Consider the following 14,169-nt stretch of genomic DNA (forward strand, 5'->3'; position numbering starts at 1 on the left):
CAGGAGCAGTGCTATGAAAAGACAGAGGCCAGGATGAAAGCCTAGCCAGCCAGGACTTGGCCTCCTGCGTGGACATCCTATTATTTCCTCCAGGAGGTGCTGGACATCACACGGCTGCTATTGGCTGAACTGGAGAAAGAACCAGGTGGTGAGATCGAGGAGAAGACGGGGAAATTGGAGCAGTTAAAATCTGTGCTGGAGATGTGAGAAAGGGAGTAGGAAAGAGGGTGTCAATAGCCATAAGAATTGGGTGCTGGGGTAGAAAGCAAACTGTGAGTTTATCCTGCAGGTACGGTCACTTCTCAGGCATCAACCGGAAGGTGCAGCTGACTTACTACCCTCATGGAGTAAAAGCTTCTAATGAGGGGCAAGGTGAGACATAACAGTTCTTTCCTTTACTACTCACATCTTTTATTCTTGAACCCTTAGATGACCTCTCTCCCAAATTACCTTTCTAGGCTCCTCAGAAGACTTAACATTTAGATGTCCCCACTGTTTTCCTTGTGCTTCCACACTTTCTCAACAGTAAAGAATCTGCCTGCAATGCAGGAAATGCTGGTTCAATCCCTGTGTCGAAAAGATCCCCTGGAGGAGGAAATGGCAACCCACTCCAGTATTCTTGCCTGGGAAATACCATGGACAGAGGAGCCTAGTGGGCTACAGTCCATGGGGTTGCAAGAGTCAGACACCACTGAGTGACTAAGCACACACTGTTTTCCTTAGATCTAGACCTGTTCACTCCCTCTTATTCCTGCAGATACACAACGGGAGGCTCTGGCCCCATCCCTCTTGCTGGTACTGAAGTGGGGTGGAGAACTGACCCCGGCTGGCCGTGTTCAGGCTGAGGAGCTGGGGCGAGCTTTCCGCTGCATGTACCCTGGAGGACAGGGTGAGTGTCTGGCGGGGCCGGGGAGGTGTAGATACATAGCAGGGCTGAGATACGATGATTAGAGAGTAAGTTGAGGAAACAAAGGGACAGAGGTGTTGGGGAGGTTAAAGGGGAAATGAACATTCTTGGGTGTGCATAGCCATCCATTTCTGGTCTTCCCCTTTGCCCCCAGGTGACTATGCTGGTTTTCCTGGCTGTGGGCTGCTTCGTCTCCATAGCACTTTCCGCCACGATCTCAAGATTTACGCCTCTGATGAGGGCCGTGTCCAGATGACTGCCGCAGCCTTTGCTAAGGTGCTCACTCTAGTTCTCCCACAGTCCCAGCTTCCATTAGGTAGAGAAGCACAGTTTGGAGAACTAGTCAGGAAATTTCAGAGGATTTGTGTGCCAACTCAGAGGAGTTTCTGCTTGTGTATGACTACATCCTATGCTACTGAGAATAATTAATAGGGTGAGCCCCTTGATCTGCACCCCAGCTCCCCCAAGCCAGCTCTCATTTGATCTCTGGGACCATCGAAGCCTAGGGGAAGTGGAATAGAAGGAAAACTTGATGGACTTCGTGCTTTCCCTCCAGGGCCTTCTGGCTCTAGAAGGGGAGTTGACACCCATTTTGGTACAAATGGTGAAGAGTGCCAACATGAACGGGCTCTTGGACAGCGATGGGGATTCCCTGAGCAGCTGCCAGCGCCGTGTGAAGGCTCGGCTACACCACATTCTGCAGCAGGATGCGCCCTTTGGCCCTGAGGATTACGATCAGGTCAGGCTGTCCCTATCTTTGTGCCCAATACACCCCACTCCCAAAGTCCTAGAATTTTAAATAATAGCCATCAGTAATGGTATTTATGATGTGCCAGGCACTGTTTCACATGCTTTCCATACATTCAGTCATTTAATCCTTGCCTACCCTTTGAGGTAAGTATGGGTCCACAATCTGTCATCTAGAATTTTGAAAATCAGAGATTTTTATAACCTTGCCACCAAGATTCATTTGGCAGGGAAGTCTGGTGGTCCAGTGGTTAAGAATCCACCTGCCAATGCAGGGGACACAGATTCAGTCTCTGATCCAGGAAGATCCCATATGCCTCAGAGCCGCTAAATCCATGTGTCACTACTGCTGAGCCCATGCTCTAGAGTCAGGGAACGGCAACCACTGAGCCTGAGCGCTGCGGCTGTTAAAGCCCGCATGGCCTAGAGCCTGTGCTCTGAGACAGTAGAAGCCACCGCAGTGAGAAGCCCGTGCATCACAACCAGAGAGTAGCCCCTGCTCGCCGCAACTAGAGAAAGCCCAGCAACAGAGACCCAGCGCAGCCAAAAATAAATAAATTTAAAAAGAAGATACGCCTTTGGCAGCAAAATCCAACATGATAAGACTCTTTCTAATCCCTATTTATCCCATCTTGTGTAAAATAGTCATCTACATTTTGCTGCAGAAATAGAACAGTGTTTGGTTATGCCCTAGGCCCTGCTGGAGGTATTATCTAACATATGGCATATGCTCTGTATTAACTTCTTAAAGTCCAAAAAATTCTCAGTTCCAAAACACAGCTGATCCCAAGGATTTTCAATAAAATAATTTTTCAATGTGTCTACTGCTGTATTAAAAGCCACCCCAAACTCAGTAACTTAAGACAAAAACCATTTTTATCTTCTCACTCACCATTCTAGGCTCAATTGGTCTTGCTTTGGGTCTTTCTTAAAGTTGCCCAGATGCTTAGGGTCTGTTCTAGAGAATAGCATTTTCTGTGTTCTCTGAGCAGGCCTCGATAAAGGGGCGGGACCTTGCTACCTTATTTTCCAAGTCATTGCTCAATGTCAAATCAAAAAATGCTAAGGCATCTTTTCCTTTTTGCCTTGCTACCCTTGGCCAGCAAGAATGGAACCTGTGAGGAGTGAGGTAGAATGAGTACATTCCACCTGCGGTCTCCTCGCCTCCTCCCCGTTCTTCATTGACTGGGACCATCCTACATGCTTGAGTTGGACTTAGTTCTGAAGCGGCACCTCTGCTCTAGGTTCAAGCTAGCACCTTGTTTAGAGGAATAAGATAATGTCATTTCTATTATCCACTCATGAAAACATTCTGTGGGGATTTGGGTTGAATCTTTATTCCTCAGCATTTTCTCTGAGTATTTTAGAACCCCCAAGAAGACCTAGATCTGTTTTATTTCCTCGGACTTCAAAACTTTTAAGATGACCCATTCTCAGGTAGCTGTGTGCTAGGCCAATCCCCTCACTGGAACTGCTAGTGTTCCCAGAAGCCTGGGAATGCTTGTGGGAGCAAGCCGACAGACAGAGCCGGTTTGCTGGCAGTCTCTGTGATGAGCGCACAGGAGCCTGGGCAGTTGGCACTGAGTCTGTCTTGCTCTCCATGTCTCTGTTCTCCACAGCTGGCTCCCACTGGAAGCACTTCCCTCCTCAGCTCCATGGCTGTTATCCAGAATCCTGTGAAGGTCTGTGATCAAGTTTTTGACCTGATTGAAAACCTCACTCACCAGATCCGGGAACGGATGCAGGACCCCAAGTCTGTAGGTGGGTTCGAACACTGCTGTCTTCCTTTTCAGGGTTTTGGGTATGGATAGGTTCCTCAGGCCACTGTGTGCCCTCTCCTACGTGTCTGAGACAAGTCATCCTCATCTCTCTGGCTCTGCTTCAGGTGTGCCAGGGCCTTTGGTTAGAGGTAAAGCCTCTGGTTCTCTCTGACCGTCTGTCCGCCTTCCAGACCTGCAGCTCTACCACAGCGAGACACTAGAGCTGATGCTGCAGCGTTGGAGCAAGCTGGAGCGTGACTTCCGGCAGAAGAGTGGGCGCTATGACATCAGTAAGATCCCTGACATCTACGACTGTGTCAAGTATGATGTACAGCACAATGGGAGTCTGGGACTTCAAGGCACAGCAGAGCTGCTCCGTCTCTCTAAGGCGCTGGCTGATGTAGTCATTCCCCAGGTGAGTCTCACGGAAGGGATCGAGTCTGGGGCCAGGGGCACTGGGCAGGAAGGAGAGAAAAGGCAGAAAGGAGGCACGCAGTGGGGACCAGGGGACAGAAGCTGGAGAAGGGATTAGTTGAGTTGCTACAGTACTGGCTCTGAGGAATCCCAAGAGGCTAACTGGGGAGAAACCTGGGGAGGAGGAATGCGGTGAACTGGGAAGAAGCCTGAGACCCGAGGTGAAGACAAGCATGACCTTGGGCCTGGGAGTATGAGGCGAGAGGAAAAAGAGATTTGTCGAGATGCTTATTCCTGGCCTGCGGCCCCTAGGAATACGGGATCAGCCGGGAGGAGAAACTGGAAATTGCCGTGGGCTTCTGTCTCCCACTGTTGCGGAAGATACTGCTTGACCTGCAGAGAACCCACGAGGATGAGTCTGTCAACAAGCTGCATCCCCTGTGAGGGAGGGCTGGGCGGGGTGCTGGATGGAGGGAGGGGGCGTGTCAGGGAGCTCTGGAGGAACCCAGGCCGGGACCGCTTGGGGAACCAAGAATGGAAGGGGGTTCTGGGATGGAAAGGAGAGAGGCTTTGAGGCGGGAGGAGGGAGTTTGTGGTGGGCCGGGAAGACAACGGGCTGACAGTGTGAGTGATCTGGCTGTTGTCTCAGGTACTCCCGAGGGGTGCTCTCTCCAGGCCGCCATGTTCGAACACGTCTCTACTTCACCAGTGAGAGCCACGTGCACTCCCTACTGAGTGTCTTCCGCTATGGGGGACTTCTGGATGTAAGGATCTTCCTTCTTCCCTCAGCCTATGAGCTTCCTGTCCCAGCGTTCTTTTACTCTCCTCCTCATTCTTTTCACTGCAAGCTTCCTCTAGTCTCCATGTCTCCCTGCCCATTTGCTGATGCCCTCGTCCTTGGGCACTGGCCCACCTCTTCTTGCGTTTGGCAGGAAACCAAGGATACACAGTGGCAGCGAGCTTTGGCTTATCTCAGTGCCATCTCAGAGCTCAACTACATGACCCAGATTGTCATCATGCTCTATGAGGACAACACCCGGGTGAGGAGCTAACAAGGCAGGACGAGGAGGGGGCCCCTTCTTTCTCCTCCATCCCCTTTTAGGGAAAAACTTTCTTATCCTTAGAATCTGTGGAATCCAGTTACATGTGGTATCTAAGTGCAGCACGCAGAGCGTGTCCAGGAGGTTCCCCTTGGAATGAAAGAAATGGTCTGGGTTGATGTTGGGTCAGAGAGATACCAGAGAACAGAGCTCTGACATTAGGGAGGGCATGGAATTTGAACCATGTTATAATGAGAAAAATAATGTTTCTCCTCTCAAACAGTTACACATATACCTTATTCACCTGGCTCCCCAAAGATACCTTTAAATGTGCTGCTGTGTGTACTGTAACAAAGCTGAATTCCTGCAGGAGATGGTTGGGGGGGATTCCCCATTCTACTTCCATTGTAGAACTGAAAGTTGGAAAGTCACATGGAGGTGAGGACATGAGGATCCCATGAGACTAGACTGTGGGGAGCTGTTACTGTAGAGGAGGGTGAGACACTGAAACCTCAGCCCTCCCTGGGAGGATGTGACCTCTTGAGTTTCTCCATTGTCCCTGTCTGGTCTTCTACCACCATACTCAGCTTCGCCAACTTCCCCTTCCTCTGATGATGCCCCGTAGGATCCCTTGTCGGAGGAGCGGTTCCACGTGGAATTGCACTTCAGCCCCGGAGTGAAAGGCGTCGAGGAAGAAGGCAGTGCCCCCACTGGCTGTGGATTCCGTCCAGCCTCTTCTGAGGTGGGTCAGAGCACTGGGATTTGGGACGGGAGGATTTAGGAACCAAGTGGTGGGAAACTCGGAAACAGTACAGGGAAGTTGAAAGGATTGGAGAGACTGGAGTAGGAGGCTGGAGGCCATTAACACCTCTCCCTTCTGTGCCTGCTGTTGGGTAGAATGAGGAGAGGAAAGCAGACCAAGGCAGCGTGGAGGACCTGTGCTCCGGAAAGGCATCGGATGAGCCAGACCGAGCATTGCAGACCTCGCCTCTGCCCTCTGAAGGCCCCGGCCTCCCAAAGAGATCACCTCTCATTCGTAACCGCAAAGCTGGCTCCATGGAGGTAATGGGAGGGGCCTGGGAGAAGGAAGTGGTAGAAATGCTCATAGGACAATATCTGTGAATCTCTGAATCCCTTCAGTGGAATTCTCGGGACCTTAAGCAGAGTCCTCCTGCCCCTGATGTATTTGTAATCCTTAATGTCACTTTCTCAGCTGGTCTCCCCATAAAGCTCCTTTAAGCTGGAAGCTCCTTCTGAGATGCTGGTGAGGGCCATCTGAGAGACAAGGACTTCAAGAGATGAGATTGAGGAGGAGGCCTTTGGATGCATTTGAAAAGGCAGCTCTTTAAAAGAAAATGAAGAGAATGTAATAGAAACAGCATGAACTCTGGGCTAAAATCTCGTTTGATAGATGCTGTGTGACCTTGGACAGGCAGCTTCTCCAAGCCTCAATTTTTTTCATCTGTAATATATGAATACAGGTAATACTCATCATATAGATGTTCAGTAAACAGTTGGCAATGAGGACAATACAGTTGATTAAAGGCCAAGCCCTCTCCATCTTCTTGTTGTCTTGGGTAAATATTATGGCTTTGATAGTAGTAAATATCACTTTACTGAAAATGGCACTTTCATTTAACCCCTTTAGAGTTATCTATACTCTCATTCCAGAAAGGGAATCAAGCCTGGAGTTCTGTCTGTCTCCCCTTTGTTCAGATGAGGTTTATCAACCTGGGCCTGTGTTCTGCTGTGCTTGGAATTTGTGTCTAGCTCTGGTTCTAGCCTAGAGGAAAGGATTTTTGTAAATCTTACATTTTATCCTGGGGTAAAAACCAAAGTTCTGGTCTTTTCTTCCTGGAGAGATCCTTTCCTTTTTTGGCTCATTGATACTCTTTGACCCCATGATTTAGCCCTGTCTCAGGACCATGACTGGTGTGGGTCCTGCTTTGACAGATGAATCTGTTCACTTGGTTTGGTACCAGTTATCTGTCTTAGAGGAACTGGCCTTTCCATTTTGAAGTATATCAGAAGAATCTATGATTAGCTTACATAGGTTCAGCCAAAGGTTCATGGTTCAGATTTTGGAGAAGACAAACTACAGCCTCTGTTCTAGACTCATCTTTTTCTTTCTGATTACATTAAGGTGGATTTGAGGTCATGAATACTCAGAGTTTCTTTAGGTGGGGTATGTATCATTCACTCCTTAAGATATGTTAACTTAGTATCCACAGTACATTAGAACCCTGCCTACTCACGTGGGTAGACCACTTGGACAGAATGACATGTAATTGTCCAGTAATAGACTGCTCCTCCACATCCAGTGTCTTCTCCATTGATGTCAGCCTCTCTGGCACTGTTGTGCTGGACCCCATTTTCTTCTGATTTAAGCAGTCAAGAGACATAGGCAAAGCAGAGCTCCCAGTGTGTTATCTTCCCGACTTCATGAAATTGATTTCTTTCTTTCAGACTTATAGGAAGCTTCCTGTTGTCATCAGATTTCTATCTCTCAGTTACTGGTTCTGCTTGTACCATGGCTCTTCAGGCTGATGGTTGCCCAAGATATGCTCCTCTGCAATAAAATCTTCTCTCTGCTGCTTGTTCATGCAGCCTTTTCATAGTAATAGTTCCTCTCCTTGTTTTATAAATATAGGCATCAGTAGTCTTATTCTTATCAACTATGACCCTTCTCTTCGTCCCTTCTTCCCTGATGTGTTTGGACTGGTTTAGAATTTAAAAACCTGTGACCTTCATAGCAGCCATGCCCTAGGTGATTGTCCTCTCTGGCCCTACAACTGTCTCTGCCCAGTGGGCATTAAGGCTTTGGAGAGCCTGGGGTGTGAGGAGGCATGGCTGGTTTTCCACCCAGCCTGATTGCAGGTCATGAACATTCAGTGCACGGGGAGCCTGGACCTAATGCCCTTGAGGGGAGAGCACCACCAGAAGTCAGGAGACCTCCCCTGGCCTTCCCCCACCATCAGCCTACAGTCCCGGGCTGTGTCCACCATGCTCCTGGCCTCCTGCACACACGTGTCCCTGTGTACCTCATCTTCCTTGATTGCCCTTGTCTTTGCCTTCTGGGACTTAGGGACTATAACGCTGCTGAGGAGGGTGTGTGCTGGGGGTTGTGTGACTGAACCCTTGTAGGCTTTTTGGAAATTCATTTCATGTCTCTAGGAGTGGAGGGGAGGGCTTCTGGTTCAAATAAGAAACTAAGTATGGAGACTTCTGATGGTCCAGTGGCTAAGACTCCATGCTCCCAGTGCAGGGGGCTAGAGTTCAATTCCTGGTCACAGAAGTATATCCCACATGCTGCAATGAAGACTGAAGACCTAGCACAATGCAACTAAGACCCAGTGAAGCCAAATAAGTATTTTTTTTTTTTAAAAGAAAGAAACTAAGTATGGTTGCTGTAACCACAACTGTCCTGTGGAAAGAAGTGGGCATGGCCGGGCTTTACTTCTTACTGTGGCTGAGCTATTGTGATCGGCTTTCTGAGTTCTGCGGAGGGATATAAAGATGAAGGAACCGTGCCCTGCTGAGAACTGAGAATGGTTGACTGATGGTTTCTCAGATTTGGGATTGGAGGGCTGCAGGGACAGGCATCTTGGAAACAGAAGTACTTTCTAGTATAGAAGGGTTCCCTGGGCAGTTTCCTCTGTAAAATGCGTTCTTAGACTTTGTATTCTTCTTTCCCACAAAAGTACTCTGGTTCTTAAACGTTATGACATTGCTTGGTTTCATAGGGCTCAGGAATTCAGGACCTGGGTTTTAGACTTCTCCACTGAAGTGTCTCAGTGGTCATACACAGTCTTCTTTCCCCAGGTGCTTTCTGAGACTTCCTCCTCAAGGCCTGGTGGGTACCGACTCTTTTCATCTTCACGGCCACCAACAGAGATGAAGCAGAGCGGCCTAGGTATGGCTTTCCAGCATCTCTGACCATTGTTGGGAAGGGGTGTCTGTCTGTTCTTTAGTTTTATTGTGGGAAACCATAGTCATGGGAGTTGGGGTCATCTAGTTGGTGGAGTTGTTGGATGGGGCTGGGGAGGATATAGTGGGAGAAACCATATTCAGATGTGAACTTTGACCCCAGATGATTGTCTCCATTCCAGGATGGTGTTTGTATTTTGGTTTTCTATACCAACCCCCATTTCTTTGACTGAGGGCATTTTTCTGGCTTCACTTCTTATTCCTTATCTGTCCCTTCAGTCTAGCCCAGACATTAAGGGTCCATAGAGACAGTGACCGTTCAGAGTCATCAGAGACAAAGCTATAAACAGATGTACTTGTGAGCCCCCTCCCCCAACCCCCACCTCAATAGGGGTCATGTTCCTCATTTGGAAAACTTGCGATATGTCTTCCTTTGAGACCTGTGTTTATTACATCCCTGCTCTGGCCCCTCCTACCTCCACGCCCTCCCCTTCATCGTCTCCTAATCCTGTAATTTTTTTTCCTTCCTTCCTGAAAATTGAGGGACAAATCTGAGACTGGTGTAGTGGCAGAGGCTTCTCTCAGGACTTTGAGGGAATGTCTCTTGATTTTTTTGATTCCTGGAGAGGGGTGGAGAACATCATTCAACCTTTCCTAAGAACACAGACTACAGGAAGGACCAAGCCTAAGAGGGTATTGTATTCTTCGGGAGTGGGGAGTGGTCCTTGGGAGGGGCTATCTTTGGACAGTGCCCGTGAGCCAGGACCCAGACCTGGCAGTTAGACACATGTTGTGGGGTCTAGACTCTGTTTTTTTCTATCTTGTCCCATTATGCTGCTTTCATTTTTCTGTTACTTTTCTCTTTGGCACCTAATTTCCTGGCCCCCAAATGGCCAGCATTTGGACCAGCAAGGAGAAGAAGGGTTTGGGGGAACTTTCCAGGCTAATTGTATGGGAGTAGATTGTCTTCTGGAGCCCTAGAAAGAGGTAGATGGTTTGGTGTGTGAAAAATAAATGACTAGTGTCTAGATCTGTGCTATGGAATTCTTTCCCCCAGATGTCCCAGAAAAGACTGGGTTTCAGGTGGGCTGGGAAAGAGGATGGGTATGTCTGGCCCAGTCAAGGGGCAGTGCTGTCAAGAACAGGGCAGAGATCTGAGTGTGGTGGACAGATGGTGGTGGTAAGGTAAAGACTGCCCGCTGAGATGATCCGGTGCTGAGCAGGACTGCACTGGCAGGACTGCACCAGAAAATCCCCAGCGGAGGAAGTGAATGTAGAACAAAGCCTGGGGGTGGTCTGGGGTGGAGCCAGCCAGCTTCAGCTTCTCTGAAGAGAAGCAGACATTTAGCAATCCTTGTCTCTCTCTTGAGCTCTATCCTAGAGGTGGTTTGCACGTGAAATGTAGGAGAAAATGCCACATAGAGGAATGGTGCACGGTTCCAGGGTGGAAGTTATTAGCCATCTGAACTTGTTGATATCTGTGATGACCCTGAAGTGTTGGGGCCCTTGAAAGCAAATCCCTTCTCTGTGGGCTCAAAGGAAACTGACCTCCTTTCCCTCTGTCCATTTGCCATATGAATGTCAAGTTCCCACGCCAAACCCGGGGTCTTGGCTAAGATGGATCTAGAAGTGAAGGAGAAGATCCCACAAATTGCGATGTTAATCTTGTTTCCTCCTGCGCATTGTCTCTATGTGGGCTGTAGTAGGTAGGAGAGGGGACCATGGAGGGGCCCAACCCTACTCTTGATTTGAGACATGACTCACTTGATTTACTTGCTTCAGGGATTTTTTCAAGTTTTGTTTACTCCTCTTATTGGCAAGAGGTTTCTTTGCTTTCTTTGAACTTACATTGTGAGCATCTGGCAATGAGCATAAGACTTACAAGACAACAAACTTTCAAGAGCAGAAAAAGCATGTGATTTTTGCTGTTTTTCTGCTCATCAGGTTTTCCTGAGTAGTGTGCTCAGCGGTTAGTAGGCATGTCCTACATAAATCACCTGAGCCCTCACATGCCTTTCAATCTGTGTCTATTTTCACTTCAGAAACAATGCTCTGTTTCTTCCCAATGAAAAAAATCATTATTTCCTTTCTAACAATACAGTTGATCCTAAGAGTTAGGAGACCCGGATTATAGTCCAGCTTAGCTCTAAACAAACTGTATGACCTTGAGCAAATGACATCCTTTTTGAATCTCAGTTTCTTCATCTCTAAAATCAAGAGGTTGAACTGGACAATCTTTAAATCCATGCCAGCTTTAAAAATTTAGTGACTCTCATACTTTCTTGGGAAAGGTAAAAAGGCTAAAGGAGAACAGAAGGGAGGGAATGTTGGATGAAAAACAGGGGGAATTGGAACTTATGAGAACTTGGTATTTGAGTTGACTACTCAAAACTTGGTCTCTAGTTCCAATCAAAGTTCTTTCCTTTCACACATATAAGGGACTCGATCTCTGGGTTCTTCTAACCCTATTTCGAGCATGAGGAGCACTGAATTATGTCTAGGGAGAGCAAGAGGAATCCACCTGTTCTTCGAACATTCCTGGGAGCCACCTAGAGAGCACAGTTTATCCCTCTTGAGTAGTTCTTTGACGCCCCTAATATGACTAACCCTGTATTCGTAGTGGCCTCTTGTATCCGTCAAGCAGACTTTCAGGAGACTCCTCACTCTGCTTGCCCAGTGTGGCTATGGACCGTAGTGACAGCTGTCCGTGGTTGTGCGAGGTGGCCACTGGGTGGTGGCTCTGAATGGTTATGTGTATGTGTGTCCGGATGTTGTCATGTGAAGTCGTGTGTACTTCTGTGCGGTAATTGCAGCTTTGCGTGGCTACTAATGCACTCCCGGCCTTGCAGGCTCACAGTGCACGGGGCTGTTCAGCACCACAGTGCTGGGTGGCTCCTCCAGCGCCCCGAATCTTCAGGACTACGCCCGCAGCCAAGGCAAAAAGCTACCACCCGCCAGTCTGAAGCACCGAGATGGTATGTGGGTGGGTTTGGGGGGGGCAACAATTTTCTTCATGCGTCTGCCAGCAAAGACACAGCTCAAGAACAATTCATGCTTAAATGGCACTGACACTGGCCTTATGAGTTTGCTGCATCAGTTATCGAGGGGAGAAAGAACCAGGACCCCCACCACCCCTCCATTCGCATTCCCTCTCGCCATACGAATACTACTTATTTATGCTTATCCCTTCATAATCTCCCACATACAGCCCTGCCGCATCAGTTTACTCCACCTTCGTATTCTTTCCTGGATTCTGGCCTTTAGGGGTAAGGACCAAAAAGGGCGACCCGTGGTCAGGAAGAATGCAGTGATACCTTGAAAATCTAGGAGGTCAGGAATGGGGAAGTTGTTCAGCCAAGGCAGGAAAAACAATCTGGGAAGAGATCGGGGGAAGGGATGAGAGTTTCTGCAAAGGTTTTTATTTCTGAATGACCAAAAAGAGGATGTGGTGGTGAGGTTAGGGCTGTTTGTGGGGCCTTATTGTGGTAGAGATGACACACGGATTCCTGAGAGGAGATTATCCAAAGGAAAAGATTGAAATACAGTAGCAGGGACCTACAGGGTGGGGGTGGGAGCAGATTGTTACTAACAGTAAGGAACAGAGTATGTTGTGAACAAATTCCAGAGCAGAGGGCGGGGACCGCGGTGGGTATAATCCCCGTGATGTCTTTTCTCCCCAGAGCTCTTGTTTGTCCCGGCCGTAAAACGATTTTCTGTGTCGTTTGCAAAGCATCCGACTAACGGTACGTTTGCTTCTGACTCAACGTCATTCCTCCTCACCATGTCACCGCCAGACATTTAACCTCTGAGTTCTGACACTGACTTCCCTCTCCCTCCACTGTGTTGACACCCTGCTGTCTCTGAATGAACCACTCACTAACTGTCCCTTCTGGGGTATACCCCTTGTTGTGACAGACCTTAGCCTCAGCCACAGCCTGGCTGCCTGATCCCTGGGGCAACTCAAGGTCTTCTGTGGTCACCTTCATCGCCATTGTGTCACTTTTTTTCAGCATTGTCACCAAAACGAGTTACACCTCTTCCTTTTTATCACATGACTGCCAGGCTTTGTACAAACATGGTAATGGTTTCCCTTCTTAGGAAGAGAGTAGTATTTCCTGTATCATCCCCATTTCTTTTCTCTTTTTTTCCCCAACTCCTCAGCTTATATAATTTTGACCTTCCTATTTGTTTCACCAGTTCTTTTGTTGGAGTGGACAACTAATTTGCTTGTGGAACAATGCTGTGGTCCCCAGTTCCCAAGCCTACTCATAAAGGGCATTAGTCTTGAGCATATTGTGTTCCATCTCTGTATTCCTGTCTCCCGCCATTGTGTGTATTTTGTGTGGCTCTTGTGCTCCTGACATCTGCTTTATGTTACTACTAATCTAGGGCCTGGGCCTACAAAACAGAAGCCCAGATTGATTTGGGATAAAAGAGAGAAAGAGAGGAGTAGGAGGTGGTAGGTTCAGGAAAAAGAATTGTGCCTTGAGGGTTTACACGTGGTTTCCATGTCGCCCCAGCCTCTCTGTAGCACTGTGGCCTCATAGAAGGGGAGGTAAAGAGGAGAGATGTCTACTGGGGATTCTGGGGGAGCTTAGGAATAAATCATATTTCAAGAATACTGAAGAACAGGGTCTGCCCACTCTAAGGTGGGAGAGTTTAGAGATCTGTGTAAACCCAGACTGAAGGGCTGTGGTCTCATTTGTAGGGTGTGGTGAGGAGCCCAGGACTTCCCCTTTGCTTTATCCTTTGTATCCTTAGTTTCTCTCTGCAGTTGTATCTTATCTTCAAGGTAAATCCAATTTTGTTTGATATGATTTTCTTCTATTCAAGAGCTAAGACTCTCTGAGGGAGGTGAAATTAGCCTGGCCTCCTGGCTGGAAGAAACTCAGGTACTGATCACCTGCTCCTTAGCCAGTGGCAGCTGTTGGCTCTCAGCCAGTTCAGGCCATACCTCTCCACTCAGCACTGCTGGGGTCTCCCTAGTCTGACTGGTCTATACATTTTCAGTTTACACCCTACCCCATCCTCTGCTCCCATTTGTGCCTGTGGCAGGATCTTCCCATTCCGAGTGGCCTGACTGTGAGGTTAGCCTCAATTCCGAGTGGCCTGACTGTGAGGTTAGCCTCAAGCTCTTCTGGCCTTCATGCCACAGTCATCTCCAGGGTATAACCTCATGCACCAACACTACAGCCTGGGATTTGGACCTGGAGGCTTGTTACTTAGGGACGGTACAGAAGATAGTACTAGGAACTTGGGCCCCTGACCTCAGAGCTAAATCACAACTCGCCTAAGTAATCTGTGAGAAAAGATCCAAATCCCCCAAATAGATCCTTAAGCCTCTGTATGTATCTGTAGTTTCCTGAAGCCTTGG

At 48.3% G+C, this 14,169-nt stretch overlaps 1 protein-coding gene across 14 annotated transcripts in view; it reads left to right on the top strand.

The window, feature by feature from the left end:
- The window catches only part of PPIP5K1 (diphosphoinositol pentakisphosphate kinase 1), a 39,859-nt gene that overhangs the window by 11,114 nt on the left and 14,576 nt on the right, over positions 1-14,169 (top strand). For 7 of the 14 annotated variants that reach the window (XM_025271311.2, XM_025271317.2, XM_025271314.2 and 4 more), the window contains exons 14-28: positions 94-203; positions 290-372; positions 758-889; positions 1,062-1,183; positions 1,464-1,646; positions 3,274-3,415; positions 3,606-3,829; positions 4,141-4,268; positions 4,478-4,592; positions 4,761-4,868; positions 5,494-5,610; positions 5,766-5,930; positions 8,691-8,781; positions 11,645-11,770; positions 12,476-12,538. In XM_025271311.2, the coding sequence (XP_025127096.1) occupies positions 94-203; positions 290-372; positions 758-889; positions 1,062-1,183; positions 1,464-1,646; positions 3,274-3,415; positions 3,606-3,829; positions 4,141-4,268; positions 4,478-4,592; positions 4,761-4,868; positions 5,494-5,610; positions 5,766-5,930; positions 8,691-8,781; positions 11,645-11,770; positions 12,476-12,538 (1,909 nt within the window). The remainder of the gene's footprint in view (positions 1-93; positions 204-289; positions 373-757; positions 890-1,061; positions 1,184-1,463; positions 1,647-3,273; positions 3,416-3,605; positions 3,830-4,140; positions 4,269-4,477; positions 4,593-4,760; positions 4,869-5,493; positions 5,611-5,765; positions 5,931-8,690; positions 8,782-11,644; positions 11,771-12,475; positions 12,539-14,169) is intronic. The other 7 variants (XM_025271315.2, XM_025271318.2, XM_025271316.2 and 4 more) reach the window with 4 other exon arrangements.

This window comes from Bubalus bubalis, chromosome 20, assembly GCF_019923935.1.
Source record: "Bubalus bubalis isolate 160015118507 breed Murrah chromosome 20, NDDB_SH_1, whole genome shotgun sequence".
In the NCBI taxonomy this organism is placed as follows: domain Eukaryota; kingdom Metazoa; phylum Chordata; class Mammalia; order Artiodactyla; family Bovidae; genus Bubalus; species Bubalus bubalis.